This window comes from Pseudophryne corroboree, chromosome 1 (assembly GCF_028390025.1).
Source record: "Pseudophryne corroboree isolate aPseCor3 chromosome 1, aPseCor3.hap2, whole genome shotgun sequence".
Classification (NCBI taxonomy): Eukaryota; Metazoa; Chordata; class Amphibia; order Anura; family Myobatrachidae; genus Pseudophryne; species Pseudophryne corroboree.
The window spans coordinates 697,987,571-698,004,628 of record NC_086444.1 but is presented as its reverse complement, the minus strand read 5'-3'; the positions used below and the strand labels follow the sequence as shown (position 1 = coordinate 698,004,628).

Here is a 17,058-nt window from a genome sequence, read left to right as displayed (position 1 = left end):
AAATCCGTTCGCAACTCACTCACCATCTAATGGTTTTTCCAGTGTGTGCAATCTGTGTGCAGCCCAGGACTTAAAAGAACAGGCTGATCTGGTACGGAGCTGACGTCACACACCCTCCCAGAAAACGCTTGGCCACGCCTGCGTTTTTCCTGACACTCCAAGAAAACGGCCGGTTACCACCCACAAATGACCTCTTCCTGTCAATCAGCTTGCGAATGGCCGTGCGATCGAAATTTTCGCACCAGCTTGTCACTTGCGATGCATGTGCGCATTGCAGTGCATACGCAATCGTTAATCGCCTGCTGTGTGAAAACTGCCTTTTTTGCTGGCTTATTACTGCAATGTGCTGGATGCAACTTTTGTGTTTTCAATGATTCATCCTGTTTCAATGAAAAGTTATAAGAATTAAAAATGTTACAAAAAAGATGTTGGTACAGCAAACTGTTGAGTACCATCAGAAAAAATATATACTAACAGGAGCTTTTGGGGCCAAAATCCATAAGACTGGGCCAATGAAGACTTTCTAAGGATCCAGTAGCACACTTCTCAGACCAATAAATGATTAATAAGTGACTAATCCTCATTTTATGACTGTCAGTGTAATAAATCGCCTGTGGCACTTTCGAGTGAAAGCAGCAGTAGCCAGTCACTAGCCAGCCTGCCAGAGCCCTATATAGTCTGCAGCAGCGCAGCACATTCCTATGTAGCCCCGCCCCTGCTCGGATTTCACACTCCCTCACCTTTCCAGCTCACAAAAAATTGCCTGCGAGTAAAAGGGTGCGGGGCATCACATAGGTTTGTTACTGTTGGACACGCCTACAGGGCGTGGTCAACATGCCAATCACAGCTTGACCACACTTGCCATCCCGGTTCTCCGCCCCTAAAGCTAGAAGCCAAGCAACAGACAGTACAGGCGCCCATCAATCATCTGTAGAGCGGCTGAGGCAGAGGTGTGTTTAATATTAACCCTCTCCGACCCTCTTATTATGCCTTCCCCTTTCTACTAGCCCCGCCTCATCCCCGGGTCACACGGTTTCTCCCTGCTCGTTCCCAGTCTCCTGGTCTCTCCCTCTCTCGTCACTTCCAGCGTGAGAGTCACATCCGGCACCTGGAGACATCCAAGCTACAAGAAAGAAGAGACGTCCAGAGACAGCCGGGAGGTGTACGGAGAGAGACAGCCAGGGGGCCAGTTGGAGTCACCTGGTGACAGCCGCTGCGGTTACGGACTCTGCCGGGCACGGTCACCTTGCTGAGCCATGGAGCCTCTGGACTTAGTCGGCTGTGGAGGGGTCCCTGTGACACCCGCATAGAGATCGGGAGTCCCGCAGCAGCAGGTCGGCTGCTAATCAGGGCCGGCAGCAGCAGCCCCGTGTATATAGACACACAGCAGGGACATGTAGCCCGGGCTCCGGCGTCCCTGTAATTGCTCTGGCAGATCTGTTCCTGGCATCGGGAAGTTTTGCTGTGCTGGGCAAGGGTCCTAGCACTGCTGGTGCCCCTGCTCCCTGTGTCCTTCCCCAGGCTGCTGCAATGAGCAGCACAATGTATGTGTACGGTCATACACATGTATCCAGACACACAGACGTGTAGCAGTGTACTGTGTGGAGCACTAGTGTTACCCAGGTTTCAGGAGTGTCTGACCGGCGAATATAATACATACAGCTGATGAACCGGAAAACACTAAACTCCATGTCCAAACTAGCTGCATTTTCTATATCAAATATGTTTCTTTCCCAGAAGCTGGCCAATCAAGCTGTGGTCATAGTTTTATAGTGATTTTGTTCTGGGGAACCTTGTATGCATGGCCACTATGGGATGTTATTAGATCTAGCTCCAGATTCTTATTATTATTTTTTACTGAAAAACAAAGGCTTTTTTTTTTTTTTAATATTTTGTTTTAAGACGTTTTTAGTTTGTCTGCTTTTGTTGTGGGAGATGAACGGGTTTTCCATAAAGGAGTTGTGCTGCCTGTTCTGTTGCCCTCCATTTCCAGGCAGGATTGCAGCCAAGCTGGCATTCCTGCCCCCCTCACCCACCTACACTATCGTGCCAGAGCAAGATGCCTCTACAAGGGCTGCTGCTGGGCGAGCTGGGACTGGGGTCATGGGACGCTGGAAGCTGCATCTGTCTGATCGTGCTGACTTCCAGTACACTCAGCATGAGCTGGACACCATAGAAGTTTTTATGGCCAAGAGCAGCCGTGGAAACAGAATTGCCTGCATGTATATTCGTTGTGTTCCTGGTGCAAGGTATTTGTAGTCACTTCTATTCAATGAGTTGTCAAGTTGATTTACATTGGTAACAATACAGGAATGTATACTTAAGGGCCTGTCACAATGGACGTCATGAACGATATCGTTCATTATTTTCCCTTGAACTTCCTGGACTCCAGGGTGAAAGGATAATGAACGTGATAGAGCGGCCACACCGAGTGATTTCATGAATGACTGAACGATATGCCTAAATCGTTTGACTCTATGGTTTTGGCGCCTTTATTTAAATGTTTGTTCTGCATGTCATCGCTCAGCATTCGCACAGGCCGCACTGAACGATATGCACTGTGTCGTCAACGATGTAGCCAGAATTGAGCTGCCGGGACAGACGACCTCGTTGGCGACCGGCAGGAGAATGCATTGATCGGTGTTCACACCGGCCACAATAGGCGATATTTTAAACTATGTCGCTCAGAATGCTCAAAGTGAGCGATATTTGAAATATCGTCCAATGTGGCAGGCCCTTTACATCAGGGTAGGTGCTAGATCCAAGTGGCCTAAGGGACCTATGATGATGTCACACCCATGTGACCATCCGTCACCATTGGGGGGAGGAGTCATTATCAGCGCCACCCGGCCACTGCTTCTGCTTAGTGCATCAGTCCCTCCCTGCATGAACGCACCTGCATAAAGGTGAGATCATTTAAAGTCCCTTGTGTTAGCTGTGTCTCTGCTTCAGACCCGAGCATATGCCCAGTACACTTCTCGTGTGTGTATATAATCCTTCATTGAACCCGCGCGCACCCTGTGCTCGATACGTCTCGCGCTGCCACGTGCTGCTGCTGCTGCGGCTGATCATTTTATATATATATATATATATATATATATATATATATATATCACTTGCTGCATATGCCCTGTACACTTCTCGTGTGTGTATATAATCCTTCATTGAACCCGCGCGCACCCTGTGCTCGATACGTCTCGCGCTGCCACGTGCTGCTGCTGCTGCTGATCATTTTATATATATATATATATATATATATATATGTATATATATCACTTGCTGCATATGCCCTGTACACTTCTCGTGTGTGTATATAATCCTTCATTTAACCCGCGCGCACCCTGTGCTCGATACGTCTCGCGCTGCCACGTGCTGCTGCTGCTGCTGATCATTTTATATATATATATATATATATATATATATATATGTATATATATCACTTGCTGCATATGCCCTGTACACTTCTCGTGTGTGTATATAATCCTTCATTGTTTTGCTTGCACTTACAATCTGAAACAAGGATTTATATATTATAAACCACAAAAACATGCTTGTGGCATTAGTGAAGTTCACAATTTATATTGTGCAAACGTTTTAATTTTCTTTATATGCAGATATACATCTATGTAGTATTCAGGAAACTGTTTTAGAATGTGACAAACCTTATATACAAGCTGAGATGGAGAGATCCTACTAACATTCACAAATACATTTGTACACCCCGTCCCCTGCATACAGTTAGCAAACTTTAGCTATTTAGATTATGCAATGCATTTACAGTGCAGCTCTGCCGGACTTTTGTTTTGTGATTAGACGATTGTGCTAAAAGAAAGCGAGTCTGGCTGTGTTTTCTTTAATGGTGGTATGCACAGGAAGACTGCTGTGTGTAGGGAAATACATCCTATGTATAAAAATGTTTTTGAGTGCCTACATTTCTGATGAGCTCCTGAAAGTAGTATGTTTGTGAATGTTTGGAGCAACTCCCTTTTATATGTCAACTTGCATTTTCAATATAGTGATCCTCATTTCAGAACTGTAAAAACTGTGTGTAATTTAGCCCCTTGTAGTAAAGAATGGTTTACCTTGGAGAGAAAAATGAAAGAATCGTGACAATTATTCTGATTTTACTTAAGTGAATTATTTTTAATAAAACGTTGTACTACCGATCTTTCCCTCCTTCTTTTTTTTTTTTTTTTTTTGCTTACGTCTTCTATTTTTCTCTTCCCCCTATTTTTTTTTTGTCTATGTCTGTTTGTACAGGTTCACACTCCTCTTTTCTCATGGCAATGCAGTGGATTTGGGACAGATGAGCAGTTTTTACTTGGGCCTAGGGACACGAATCAACTGTAACATCTTCTCATATGACTACTCTGGTTATGGAGCTAGCTCAGGACGCCCCTCGGAAAAAAACCTGTATGCAGACATTGATGCGGCCTGGCAAGCTCTACGTACTCGGTGAGTGAGATGTGGATACAATTACTTTGTTAAACAAGGCCTTATTTCATGACTTAGGACCTGATACAGAGGAGTACTCAAAGCCGATGGTTGTAGATCTGTACTGCACGTGTCCAGATCTTTTTCTGCGATGAGGGTCGCAGTGCCCCATATGCCCCAGCATGATTGACATGCTATGGCAATTAGGAGGCACGTACAGCCGGGTGTGGATCATATGGTTGACAGTCATTAGGTCGACCACTATTGGTCGACAGTGACTAGGTCAACACTGTCATTAGGTCGACATGGAAAAAGGTAAACATGAGTTTTTTTTTTTTTTATATATATCTATATATTTGGGGTGTCGTTATCTTCGTAAAGTAACTGGGAACCCCAATTAGTGCACCATGTCCCCTCGCATGGCTCGCCCTGCTTCGGCCAAGGTGCCTCGCTCTGCTACCGATGCACTTGGCACATGTTACTATTCTCAATCGTAGTCCGCATGGATCGTAAAGTATAAAAAAGTTAAAAAAAATAGAAACATGTAAAAAAGCTGATGGCGACCTAATGCATGTTGACCAATAATGGTCGCCCTAAATGTTGTCGACCTAAAGACCGGATACCGTATGGCCAGTGTTTCAGAAAATTTGAGCATGTTGGCCCCATATTCTGGATGTGCCAAGGCCAGTGTCCGCTTCACTTGGCCAGCCAGTGTGAAAACTCTGAGCATCCTGCGTAAGATGGAGCAGATGATCTGTTCTCGGGCACAGCAGCGGATCAGAGAAGCCAGCAGGAGAAGTCTATTTACAGAAGACACCTCTTACGGTATTGGCATATTTTAGCACAGCGGCTGTGCTAATGCGTCCATCTGTGAATCAGGGTTGTAACTCATAACTACCATTAAAAGTTGAATAAAAGCTAATGTCTTGTTGCTGTGGCCCACAGCCATAATGAACTGTGCCATGAGATGAGCACCGTATGTCAGGCAGTGAAAAGTTGGAAGAGGAAAGGGTGAAATTATCTTCAGTTGGTAACTGAGAAGTCTAAATGACATAGCTTTGATCTACTTAAGAAGACCCGCATTCATATGTCATACTGTATTTCAAAGTTTAAGGAACAGATGTGTGTGCTTTCCGCACATAGTAATATATATATAAAAAAAAAAAATTGACACAAGGTTCAAACGCAGCGGTTCCAGTGCGTCTTCTCGATACTCCATGTGACTTCCAGGTCAGAACTGTTATCCTGCTGTGTTCAGATAAGTATTTCTCTCCTAACCCTAATCTCTACCCCCTAACCTTCCCTCTAGTGCCTAAACATAACCACCCCCCTAATGTCGACACTCTGACAATGTTGACATAATGAGTGTCAACATTGTAATTTTTTACTACATTCCATATGTCCCCAAAATTATTATGAGTTTATACATATCAACCTGGAGTGAAATACTTTTCTTGTATGTACAGTGCGTGTGTATATCACCATTACCGGCCGCTAAATTATCAGAGCAGTGAGTCCTTGACCGTTCCCTTTGCTGGCAGTTAATGAAACCCAGATTTCATACATGAGGACTTCCTGAAATTAACTAGTCACTACTTATGTGTGGAGAAACAAAAATAGTTAACAGTGCTGTGTCCTTCCATTCATTTTAAGGAGTACTTCTACGTGGAGATTACAATCCCATTGAAATAAATTGGGAATTGCTATGAATGTGGCGTAAACGGCCAAAACAATTATGTAACCTCTTGTAAAAACCTAAATCTGTGCTACTAAGAAAAGACTTTCCTAATGTGCAATGACCCTGAGCTGGATTCCCTGGGTCTGCTATGGCTGTACTTTCAGCAGTGCTTCATCTTAAGGGGGGTACTCACGGAGTGATATTCTAAGCAATCTGACTAGATTGCTTAGAATATAAACCTGATCGCTCCGTGTGTAGCCCTTACAGCGATAGCGATGCGCAGCCCCGCGCATCGCTATCGCTGCTGCTAGATTGGCCTGCCGTGCAGGCTAATCTAGCGGGTCGCTCACTTCACCCGCTGGGTGAAGTGAGCGGCCCCCCCGCACGCTCAGGACAGATCACGCTGTGCTGAGCGGCAAGAGAGATGTGTGCTGAGCGGTTCGCTCAGCACACATCTCTCCCCGCATTGGCCCGTCTATATGGGCCTTTAGTCTTTGTTTAGAAGGAGAGAGGGCTGATCACAATTCTGAGTGATGAGATTGTGATTGGTCCTCCTGCTGGACCTCACTCCCTGCCTGGATCTCAAGCTGGGGGGACATGTTCTAACATTTCCTAGGCCTTGGTGTAACCTTAACAGAAGTTTTGGATGCCTGCCAATTCATGCTGTAGTAAACTGGGAAAGTAAGGTTTTGAGAGTCAATGTAATGTATTAAGTTATATCCGTGCACTCTTTAGCCCTCAAAATAAAACAAATAATATATGCTAATTTTGTACCAAGCAGCAGCAGAAAAGTTAATAACAGTAATTAATAAATCGTATCTAAACTGGTGTACCTAAATAAAGTGCAAAGTAGTTGTTTTTTTTCCTGAAAAGTGATGTTTCTAAGCTTTCCCATTTGTAGTACCACTATTTATTGCCACACGCATTACCTTGTGGTGGATCCCAAGCAGTACTGTAACAAGGCAGCAGTGTGCCTTGTGCCTGGCCCGACCCGAAACACATAACATCATGCCTAGTTGGCAGGACCGCTGGCTCTGGGAAGTATAGCACTTTCCGGAGCATCCTAAGGACGCTGTGGGCAGCTCCACAGACTACCTGCCTGGAGCATCCCTTGAATGCCCCAGGTGGCCCTGCAGTATGCAAAATGCTGCTTCAGGCAACCAAGTCACATGCAGGTGTCATGGGGCAGCAACTGTATGGCCCCATGTGATTCATCGCTCACACACCCCTAATTGCAACTTTGTCTCTAAGGGACAATGATACCTTGGGGAAACCCATGAGGACACTTAAGGTGGGTACACACTAATAGATATATCTGCAGATATATCTATGGTCGGATCGGGACTGACGTCATGAACTGGGCGGGCGTGTACACACGCCCGCCCAGTTCAGCTGTCAATCACCGCCGGCCGCCGCAGCATGTGTACGGGCGGTCGGCCGACCGCACCGTACACACACAGCGACGCGCCAATATATAACTGAGTTCACAGACGTATCGGCCGTACACACTGGCCGACGGTCCCGCGATATATCGGCCGTTCAAGAGAACGGACGATATATCGACCAGTGTGTACGGGCCTTAAGAACTATTGTATATGATTTCTTGTCCCTGAAAGGGTGCACGAATCTGAGAAATTCAATTGTTGCTCTGTTTAGGCATCCAATAGCCGTGGGAATGACCTCCTGAGGCGCAAGAAAAAATATGTGGAAATTCGCCATCGTGGATGCCCAAAGATGGGAGTTTAGACAGGTGTAGCCATTTTAGGCAGTTCGGGCGCGACATGCACAATGTGCATGGGAGCCCAAACACAATTGAATTGTGCCAATTTTTCTAAAAAGTTTCGCTTAGATGGGATTTTTAGATGCCCAAAACCATTGAATCAGCCCCTTAGTGCACTGTGATCACTGTAGAAGTGCTTGTTACCTATACACGGTGGTCCAGTTCTTCATAAGGGCCATCCTCTTATACCCCTTTTCCACTAGCTCTAAAAACACGGGTAAATGCGCGGGGAGTATTTTGGAAATGTGTTTGGAGTTTGTTTATTGCCAAACTCTACTGACAGATTTCTGACTTGTGATCACTTTTTTTATTTAAGTTACTTTCTTTTCTCTGACGTCCTAGTAGATGCTGGGAACTCCGTAAGGACCATGGGGAATAGACGGGCTCCGCAGGAGACTGGGCACTCTAAAAGAAAGATTAGGTACTATCTGGTGTGCACTGGCTCCTCCCTCTATGCCCCTCCTCCAGACCTCAGTTAGATTTCTGTGCCCGGCCGAGCTGGATGCACACTAGGGGCTCTCCTGAGCTCCTAGAAAGAAAGTATATGTTAGGTTTTTTATTTTACAGTGAGACCTGCTGGCAACAGGCTCACTGCAACGAGGGACTAAGGGGAGAAGAAGCGAACCTACCTGCTTGCAGCTAGCTTGGGCTTCTTAGGCTACTGGACACCATTAGCTCCAGAGGGATCGACCGCAGGACCCGTCCTTGGTGTTCGTTCCCGGAGCCGCGCCGCCGTCCCCCTTACAGAGCCAGAAGCATGAAGCTGGTCCGGAAAATCGGCGGCAGAAGACTTCAGTCTTCACCAAGGTAGCGCACAGCACTGCAGCTGTGCGCCATTGCTCCTCATACACACTTCACACTCCGGTCACTGAGGGTGCAGGGCGCTGGGGGGGGGCGCCCTGAGCAGCAATAAAAACACCTTGGCTGGCAAAATAATCACAATATATAGCCCCAGAGGCTATATATGTGATAATTACCCCTGCCAGAATCCATAAAAAAGCGGGAGAAAAGTCCGCGAAAAAGGGGCGGAGCTATCTCCCTCGGCACACTGGTGCCATTTTCTCTTCACAGTGTAGCTGGAAGACAGCTCCCCAGGCTCTCCCCTGTAGTTTTCAGGCTCAAAGGGTTAAAAAGAGGGGGGGCACTAAATTTAGGCGCAATATTGTTTATACAAGCAGCTATTGGGGAAAACTCACTCAGTGATAGTGTTGTTTATCCCTACATTATATAGCGCTCTGGTGTGTGCTGGCATACTCTCTCTCTCTGTCTCCCCAAAGGGCTGTGTGGGGTCCTGTCCTCAGTCAGAGCATTCCCTGTGTGTGTGCGGTGTGTCGGTACGGCTGTGTCGACATGTTTGATGAGGAGGCTTATGTGGAGGCGGAGCAGATGCCGATAAATGGGATGTCGCCCCCTGTGGGCCGACACCAGAGTGGTTGGATAGGTGGAAGGTATTAACCGACAGTGTCAACTCCTTACATAAAAGGCTGGATGACGTAACAGCTATGGGACAGCCGGCTTCTCAGCCCGCGCCTGCCCAGGCGTCTCAAAGGCCATCAGGGGCTCAAAAACGCCCGCTCCCTCAGATGGCAGACACAGATGTCGACACGGAGTCTGACTCCAGTGTCGACGAGGATGAGACATATACACAATCCACTAAGAACATCCGTTACATGATCCCGGCAATAAAAAATGTGTTACACATTTCTGACATTAACCCAAGTACCACTAAAAAAGGGTTTTATGTTTGGGGAGAAAAAGCAGGCAGTGTTTTGTTCCCCCGTCAAATGAGTGAATGAAGTGTGAAAAAGCGTGGGTTCCCCCGATAAGAAACTGGTAATTTCTAAAAAGTTACTGATGGCGTACCTTTTCCCGCCAGAGGATAAGTTACGCTGGGAGATATCCCCTAGGGTGGATAAGACGCTCACACGTTTGTCAAAAAAGGTGGCACTGCCGTCTTAGGATACGGCCACTTTGGAGGTACCTGCTGATAAAAAGCAGGAGGCTATCCTGAAGTCTGTATTTACACACTCGGGTACTAGACTGAGACCTGCAGATAGTGCTGCTGCAGCGTGGTCTGTAACCCTGTCAAACAGGGATACTATTTTGCGAATATAAGACGTCGTCTTATATATGAGGGATGCACAGAGGGATATTTTGCCGGCTGGCATCCAGAATTAATGCAATGTCCATTCTGTCAGGAGGGTATTAGAGACCCGACACTGGACAGGTGATGCTGACTTTAAAAGGCACATAGAGCCTTATAAGGGTGAGGAATTGTTTGGGGATGGTCTCTGGGACCTCGTATCCACAGCAACAGCTGGGAAGAAAAATTTTTACCTCAGGTTTCCTCACAGCCTAAGAAAGCACTGTATTATCAGGTACAGTCCTTTCGGCTTCAGAAAAGCAAGCTGGTCAAAGGCGCTTCCTTTCTGCACAGAGACGAGGGAAGAGGGAAAAAGCTGCACCAGTCAGCCTGTTCCCAGAATCAAAATTCTTCCCCCGCTTCCTCTGAGTCCACCGCATGACGCGGGGGCTCCACAAGCGTAGCCAGGTACGGAGGGGGGCCGCCTCAAAAATTTCAGCGATCAGTGGGCTCGCTCACAGGTGGATCCCTGGATCCTTCAAGTAGTATCTCAGGGGTACAGGCTGGAATTCGAGGCGTCTCCCCCCCGCCGTTTTCCTCAAATCTGCCTTGCCGACAACTCCCTCAGGCAGGGAGGCTGTGCTAGAGGCAATTCACAAGCTGTATTCCCAGCAGGTGATAGTCAAGGTGCCCCTACTTCAACAAGGACGGGGTTACTATTCCACACTGTTTGTGGTACCGAAACCGGACGGTTCGGTGAGACCCATTTTAAATTTGAAGTCCTTGAACACATACATAAAAAAATTCAAGTTCAACATGGAATCGCTCAGGGCGGTTATTGCAAGCCTGGAGGAGGGGGATTACATGGTATCCCTGGACATCAAGGATGCTTACCTACATGTCCCCATTTACCATCCTCACCAGGAGTACCTCAGATTTGTGGTACAGGATTGCCATTACCAATTCCAAACACTGCCGTTTGGACTGTCCACGGCACCGAGGGTCTTTACCAAGGTAATGGCAGAAATGATGATACTCCTTCGAAAAAAGGGAGTTTTTAATTATCCCGTACTTGGACGATCTCCTTATAAAGGCGAGGTCCATGGAGCAGTTGTTGGTCGGAGTAGCACTATCTCGGGAAGTGCTACAACAGCACGGATGGATTCTATAGATTCCAAAGTCACAGCTGGTTCCTACCACACGCCTGCTGTTCCTGGGGATGGTTCTGGACACAGAACAGAAAAAAGTGTTTCTCCCGCAGGAGAAAGCCAAGGAGCTGTCATCTCTAGTCAGAGACCTCCTGAAACCAAAACAGGTATCGGTGCATCACTGCACACGAGTCCTGGGAAAAATGGTAGCTTCTTACGAAGCAAAATTCCATTCGGCAGGTTCCATGCAAGAACCTTTCAGTGGGACCTCTTGGACAATCGCATCTTCAGATGCATCGGCTGATAACCCTGGTCCTTGGAGACAGGGTTATCTCTACTGTGGTGGCTGCAGAGTGCTCATCTTCAAGAGGGCCGCAGATTCGGCATACAGGACTGGGTCCTGGTAACCACGGATGCCAGCCTTCGAGGCTGGGGGGCAGTCACACAGGGAAGAAATTTCCAAGGACTTTGGTCAAGTCAGGAGTCGTCCCTACACATAAATATTCTGGAACTGAGGGCCATTTACAATGCCCTAAGTCTGGCAAGGCCTCTGCTTCAAAACCAGCCGGTACTGATCCAATTAGACAACATCACGGCAGTCGCCCATGTAAACCGACAGGGCGGCACAAGAAGCAGGATGGCGATGGCAGAAGCCACAAGGATTCTCCGATGGGCGGAAAATCACGTCTTAGCACTGTCAGCAGTGTTCATTCCGGGAGTGGACAACTGGGAAGCAGACTTCCTCAGCAGACACGACCGACACCCGGGAGAGTGGGGACTTCATCCAGAAGTCTTCCAACTGTTGGTAAACCGTTGGGAAAGGCCACAGGTGGACATGATGGCGTCCCGTCTAAACAAAAAACTATATTGCGCCAGGTCAAGGGACCCTCAGGCAATAGCTGTGGACGCTCTAGTGACACCGTGGGTGTACCAGTCGGTTTATGTATTCCCTCCTCTGCCTCTCATACCAAAGGTACTGAGAATAATAAGAAAACGAGGAGTAAGAACGATACTCGTGGTTCCGGATGGGCCAAGAAGAGCTTGGTACCCAGAACTTCAAGAAATAATATCAGAGGACCCATGGCCTCTACCGCTCAGACAGGATCTGCTACAGCAGGGGCCCTGTCTGTTCCAAGACTTACCGCGGCTGCGTTGGACGGCATGGCGGTTGAATTCCGGATCCTAAAGCAAAAGGGCATTCCGGAGGAAGTCATTCCTACGCTGATAAAAGCCAGGAAAGAAGTAACCGCAAACCATTATCACCGTCTTTTGGCGAAAATATGTTGCGTGGTGTGAGGCCAGGAAGGCCCCAACAGAGGAATTTCAGCTTGGTCGTTTTCTGCACTTCCTACAGTCAGGAGTGACTATGGGCCTAAATTTGGGTTCTATTAAGGTCCAGATTTCGGCTCTGTCGATTTTCTTCCAGAAAGAACTGGCTTCACTGCCTGGAGTTCAGACATTTGTAAAGGGAGTGCTACATATTCAGCCCCTTTTTTGTGCCTTCTGTGGCACCTTGGGATCTCAACGTGGTGTTGAGTTTCTTAAAATCACATTGGTTTGAGCCACTTAAAACTGTGGATTTGAAATATCTCACGTGGAAAGTGGTCATGTTATTGGCCTTGGCTTCGGCCAGGCGTGTGTCAGAATTGGCGGCTTTGTCATGTAAAAGCCCTTATCTGATTTTCCATATGGATAGGGCAGAATTGAGGACTCGTCCCCAGTTTCTCCCTAAGGTGGTATCAGCTTTTCACTTGAACCAACCTATTGTAGTGCCTGCGGCTACTAGGGACTTGGAAGATTCCAAGTTACTGGACGAAGTCAGGGCCTTAAAAATTTATATTTCCAGGACGGCTGGAGTCAGGAAAACTGACTCGTTTTTTATCCTGTAGGCACCCAACAAAATACGTGCTCCTGCTTCTAAGCAGACTATTGCTCGCTGAATTTGTAGCACAATTCAGCTGGAGCATTCTGCGGCTGGATTGCCGCATCCTAAATCAGTAACAGCCCATTCCACGAGGAAAGTGGGCTCATCTTGGGCGGCTGCCCGAGGGGTCTCGGCTTTACAACTTTGCCGAGCTGCAACTTGGTCAGGGGCAAACACGTTTGCTAAATTCTACAAATTTGATACCCTGGCTGAGGAGGACCTTGAGTTCTCTCATTCGGTGCTGCAGAGTCATCCGCACTCTCCCGCCCGTTTGGGAGCTTTGGTATAATCCCCATGGTCCTTACGGAGTTCCCAGCATCCACTAGGACGTCAGAGAAAATAAGATTTTACTCACCGGTAAATCTATTTCTCGTAGTCCGTAGTGGATGCTGGGCGCCCATCCCAAGTGCGGATTGTCTGCAATACTTGTATATAGTTATTGCCTAACTAAAGGGTTATTGTTGAGCCATCTGTTGAGAGGCTCAGTTATATTTCATACTGTTAACTGGGTATAGTATCACGAGTAATACGGTGTGATTGGTGTGGCTGGTATGAGTCTTACCCGGGATTCAAAATCCTTCCTTATTGTGTCAGCTCTTCCGGGCACAGTATCCTAACTGAGGTCTGGAGGAGGGGCATAGAGGGAGGAGCCAGAGCACACCAGACAGTACCTAATCTTTCTTTTTAGAGTGCCCAGTCTCCTGCGGAGCCCGTCTATTCCCCATGGTCCTTACGGAGTTCCCAGCATCCACTACGGACTACGAGAAATAGATTTACCGGTGAGTAAAATCTTATTTTTTTTTTTTTTTTAATTCATCTATTCTTCCTCAGCTTTATCTAATCATTTATTGTTAGTACAGGTTCAGTATCCCATATCCAAAATGCTTGGGACCAGAAGTATTTTGGATATCGGATTTTTCCGTTTTTTTGGAATAACTGCATGTCATGGTGATGGGACCTAAGTCTAAGCACAGAATGCATTTGTTACATATACACCTTATACACACAGCCTGAAGGTCATTTAATACAATATTTGGAATAATTTTGTGTATTAAATAAAGTTTGTGTACATTGAGCCATCAGAAAACAAAGGTTTCACTATTTCAGCCTCACTCAAAAAATTCTGTATTTCGGAATATTTGGATATGGGATACTCAACCTGTGTTTACCTGTCTACCTTCCATTCCCTTGCTGCAATCTAGACAGAGCCGGTTCGAGCCCTCTCCGCGCCCCGGGCAGGAAACGGGTGTGGCTTAATACAAGGGGCGTGGTCATTTACGCCCCCTGTACAGTAGTAGCGCCGCTTACATGCTGAGCGGTACACAATGATGTCATCGCGCACTGAACAGCAATAGGTCCTGTCCACGAAGGGAAACTAGACGCGTAGCGTTTAGTTCCCTTCATGGAGAGTACCTTTGCAGTGCGGTGCGCGATGACGTCATCGCGCACCGTTCAGCAAAGGTCCTCTCCACGAAGGGAAACTAGACGCTACGCGTCTAGTTTCCCTTCACAGGAGAAACAGCCGCACAGCCGGAGGGCACCGCAGTGGCGCCAGCGCACTCCGGAAGGCGGCGCCCCGGGCAAAAGTCCTGCTTGCCCGTGGCAAGATCTGCTACTGAATCTAGAGTTTCTCTGTATTTAAAAAACAAAGTTTATAACTTCAGAAATACCTCACTTACAGTTTTCTTGCTTTTGCCTGTAAATTGTCTCCAGGCTTATTACTGAAAGGTACTAAAAATTTACTTCACAAATACTGAAAGGATAGCTCACAAATGAGAACTTACTCCTGCATCAGGCATCTATTTCCTTATTCACACAAGCTCAATACCTTTATTTCATCTGTCTATTGAAAATACGTAATTGTTTAAAATCCAATCAGTCTGTTTAATATATTCTGTCTATATTCAATCGGTTAACTCAATGAATAGCATTTGTGATTATTTTTGTGTGTGCAATATCTTGTAAAGTAAGGATTTTAAGTGGGGTACACTGCGGATTATAAATCTGCCGATTGCACAGATTGGAGCGACACCTCATCTAGTATGTACCAATGATGTGCGTGCTCCAGTGGGTCGCTAGCGACATCCCCCATTGGCTCTGCAGCAGGGCCTACAGGGGGGGATATCGCTAGCAATGCAGCATTTCATATGGCTCCCTTAAACCCCACTTCCCCTACGTTGGACCCGGCATATGCAAGTGTGTATGCACTTGCCGCATGCCGGGTCCTATTGGCGGCGATGTCGGACTGGGTACACAACGCTAAGTGTGTACCCAGCTTCATATTGTAAGCATATGCTATTACTCTGCCAGCTGAACAAGTCCCTTCCATGGTCAGAGTTAGCATGGTGAAACTGTTTTGGCATGGGTATCGGGTATCCAAGGCCATACCTAGGGTCGGGGAGCCCCAGCCAAAGTGAAGGACTTGATATGCAGTTCCTGTCCACAGAGATACGGAGGCTGCAGCCTGGTGCTAGACACGTGATGCATTGTTCCCTCCCTCTTATTGTCAGGATTCCGGACACCGCTGAATAGCGCAAATGAAGCTCAATATAATGAAGAAGAATAATAAAGGTTTAAAATGGGCTATCTGTGCCATCCAAAGGGACTTGTTATAGTTGTTTCATTTCTTACATTTTTATTTTTTTATTTTTTCATGAAAAACTGATTTATATTTTCTTACTGGTGTTTTCTTCTCATCTGGTTATTACTCCAGTTGCAACATGTCACCTTGACCAGGCATGCTGGTAGTTCCCTTTTTAGAGGTGTAAACATCTGGTATCACTTTAAGAAATATATAAAATTATTGTGTCTACTATTGCTATCATTACCAGGGCAAATATAGATTACCATTCACATTTGCCTTGATCCACATTTGTTCTCATCAACCTTAATTATTAACTTCAAGAATCTCCATATGTATAATTTATTACCAGTTATTTATATAGTGCACACATATTCCGCTGCGCTTTACAGAGAATATTTGATCATTCACTTCAGTCCCTGCCTTAGCAGAGCTTACAATCTCTATTCCCTACCACATGTACACGCACACTAATTCACGCTAGGGTTAGTTTAGTTGGGAGCAAATTAACCTACCTGTATATTTTAGGATTGTGGGAGGAAAACAGAGTACCCGGAGGAAACCACCGTGAGCACAGAGAGAATATACAAACTTCGCACAGTTAGGGCCATGGTGGGACTCAAACCCATAACCTCAGTGATGTGAGACAGTAACCATTACACTGTGTGTGCGCTTTCAGGGCTTGTTGCGAGTATACCGCTGGAGGTAATTGCATGGCTCTGAATTCTTAAGCCCCATACACAAGGGAAGATGTGTGCGGAGCGATCTAGCACAGACCCCTCAGCGCACGTCTCTCCCCCGCTCAGCACAGCGCGATGTGTGCTGAGCATGGGAGGGCTCACTTCACACAGCAGTGAAGTGAGCGATCTACTAGATTTAGCATGCATGGGAGACCGCGCATTGCTATCACTATGGGCATACACACGGAGAGATCCGTGCTTAATTTCTAAGTAATCTAGTCAGATTGCTTAGCATTTAAGCACGGATCTCTGTGTGTAATTATGTCCAGTGGCTACTTGAATTGTCCCACCCTTGTTAAACATATTATAGTGTTCACAAACATTAAACCAGCCATTTGTCAAAAACAAAATCTTAGACTGTAGTTTATGAGTTGTCTTGTAGAATTGGATCCACCTCTGTTATGATCCAGTGTTTTGTTTACTTCTATATTTGAAGTATTTTCATTTAATAGTGAAGGTCAAAACAATGAATTATACCCCACAATTGAGCATTTCTTATCTTTATATACCATCATAAAGTAGATAACTATTACTGTGCTCTTTTTTGTTTTTGGCCATTCACCATGTCGACAGTGTATTTTTCAGGCAATGCTAACGCTTTCACATGTTAACCTAGTGATTTTCAACTTTTTCACTGCATACCATACTGACTTTTTTTTCTACATGCATTTCACATAAAGTAACATGCAT

General features: G+C 46.3%; 1 protein-coding gene across 1 annotated transcript in view; it reads left to right on the top strand.

Annotated features, from left to right (window-relative positions):
* The first annotated feature begins 1,091 nt into the window (after positions 1-1,091).
* The window catches only part of ABHD17A (abhydrolase domain containing 17A, depalmitoylase), a 42,808-nt gene continuing 26,841 nt past the window's right edge, over positions 1,092-17,058 (top strand). Inside the window, exons 1-2 of the mRNA XM_063914820.1 lie at positions 1,092-2,249; positions 4,261-4,455. Coding sequence (XP_063770890.1) covers positions 1,798-2,249; positions 4,261-4,455 — 647 coding nt within the window. The 5' untranslated portion in view covers positions 1,092-1,797. The remainder of the gene's footprint in view (positions 2,250-4,260; positions 4,456-17,058) is intronic.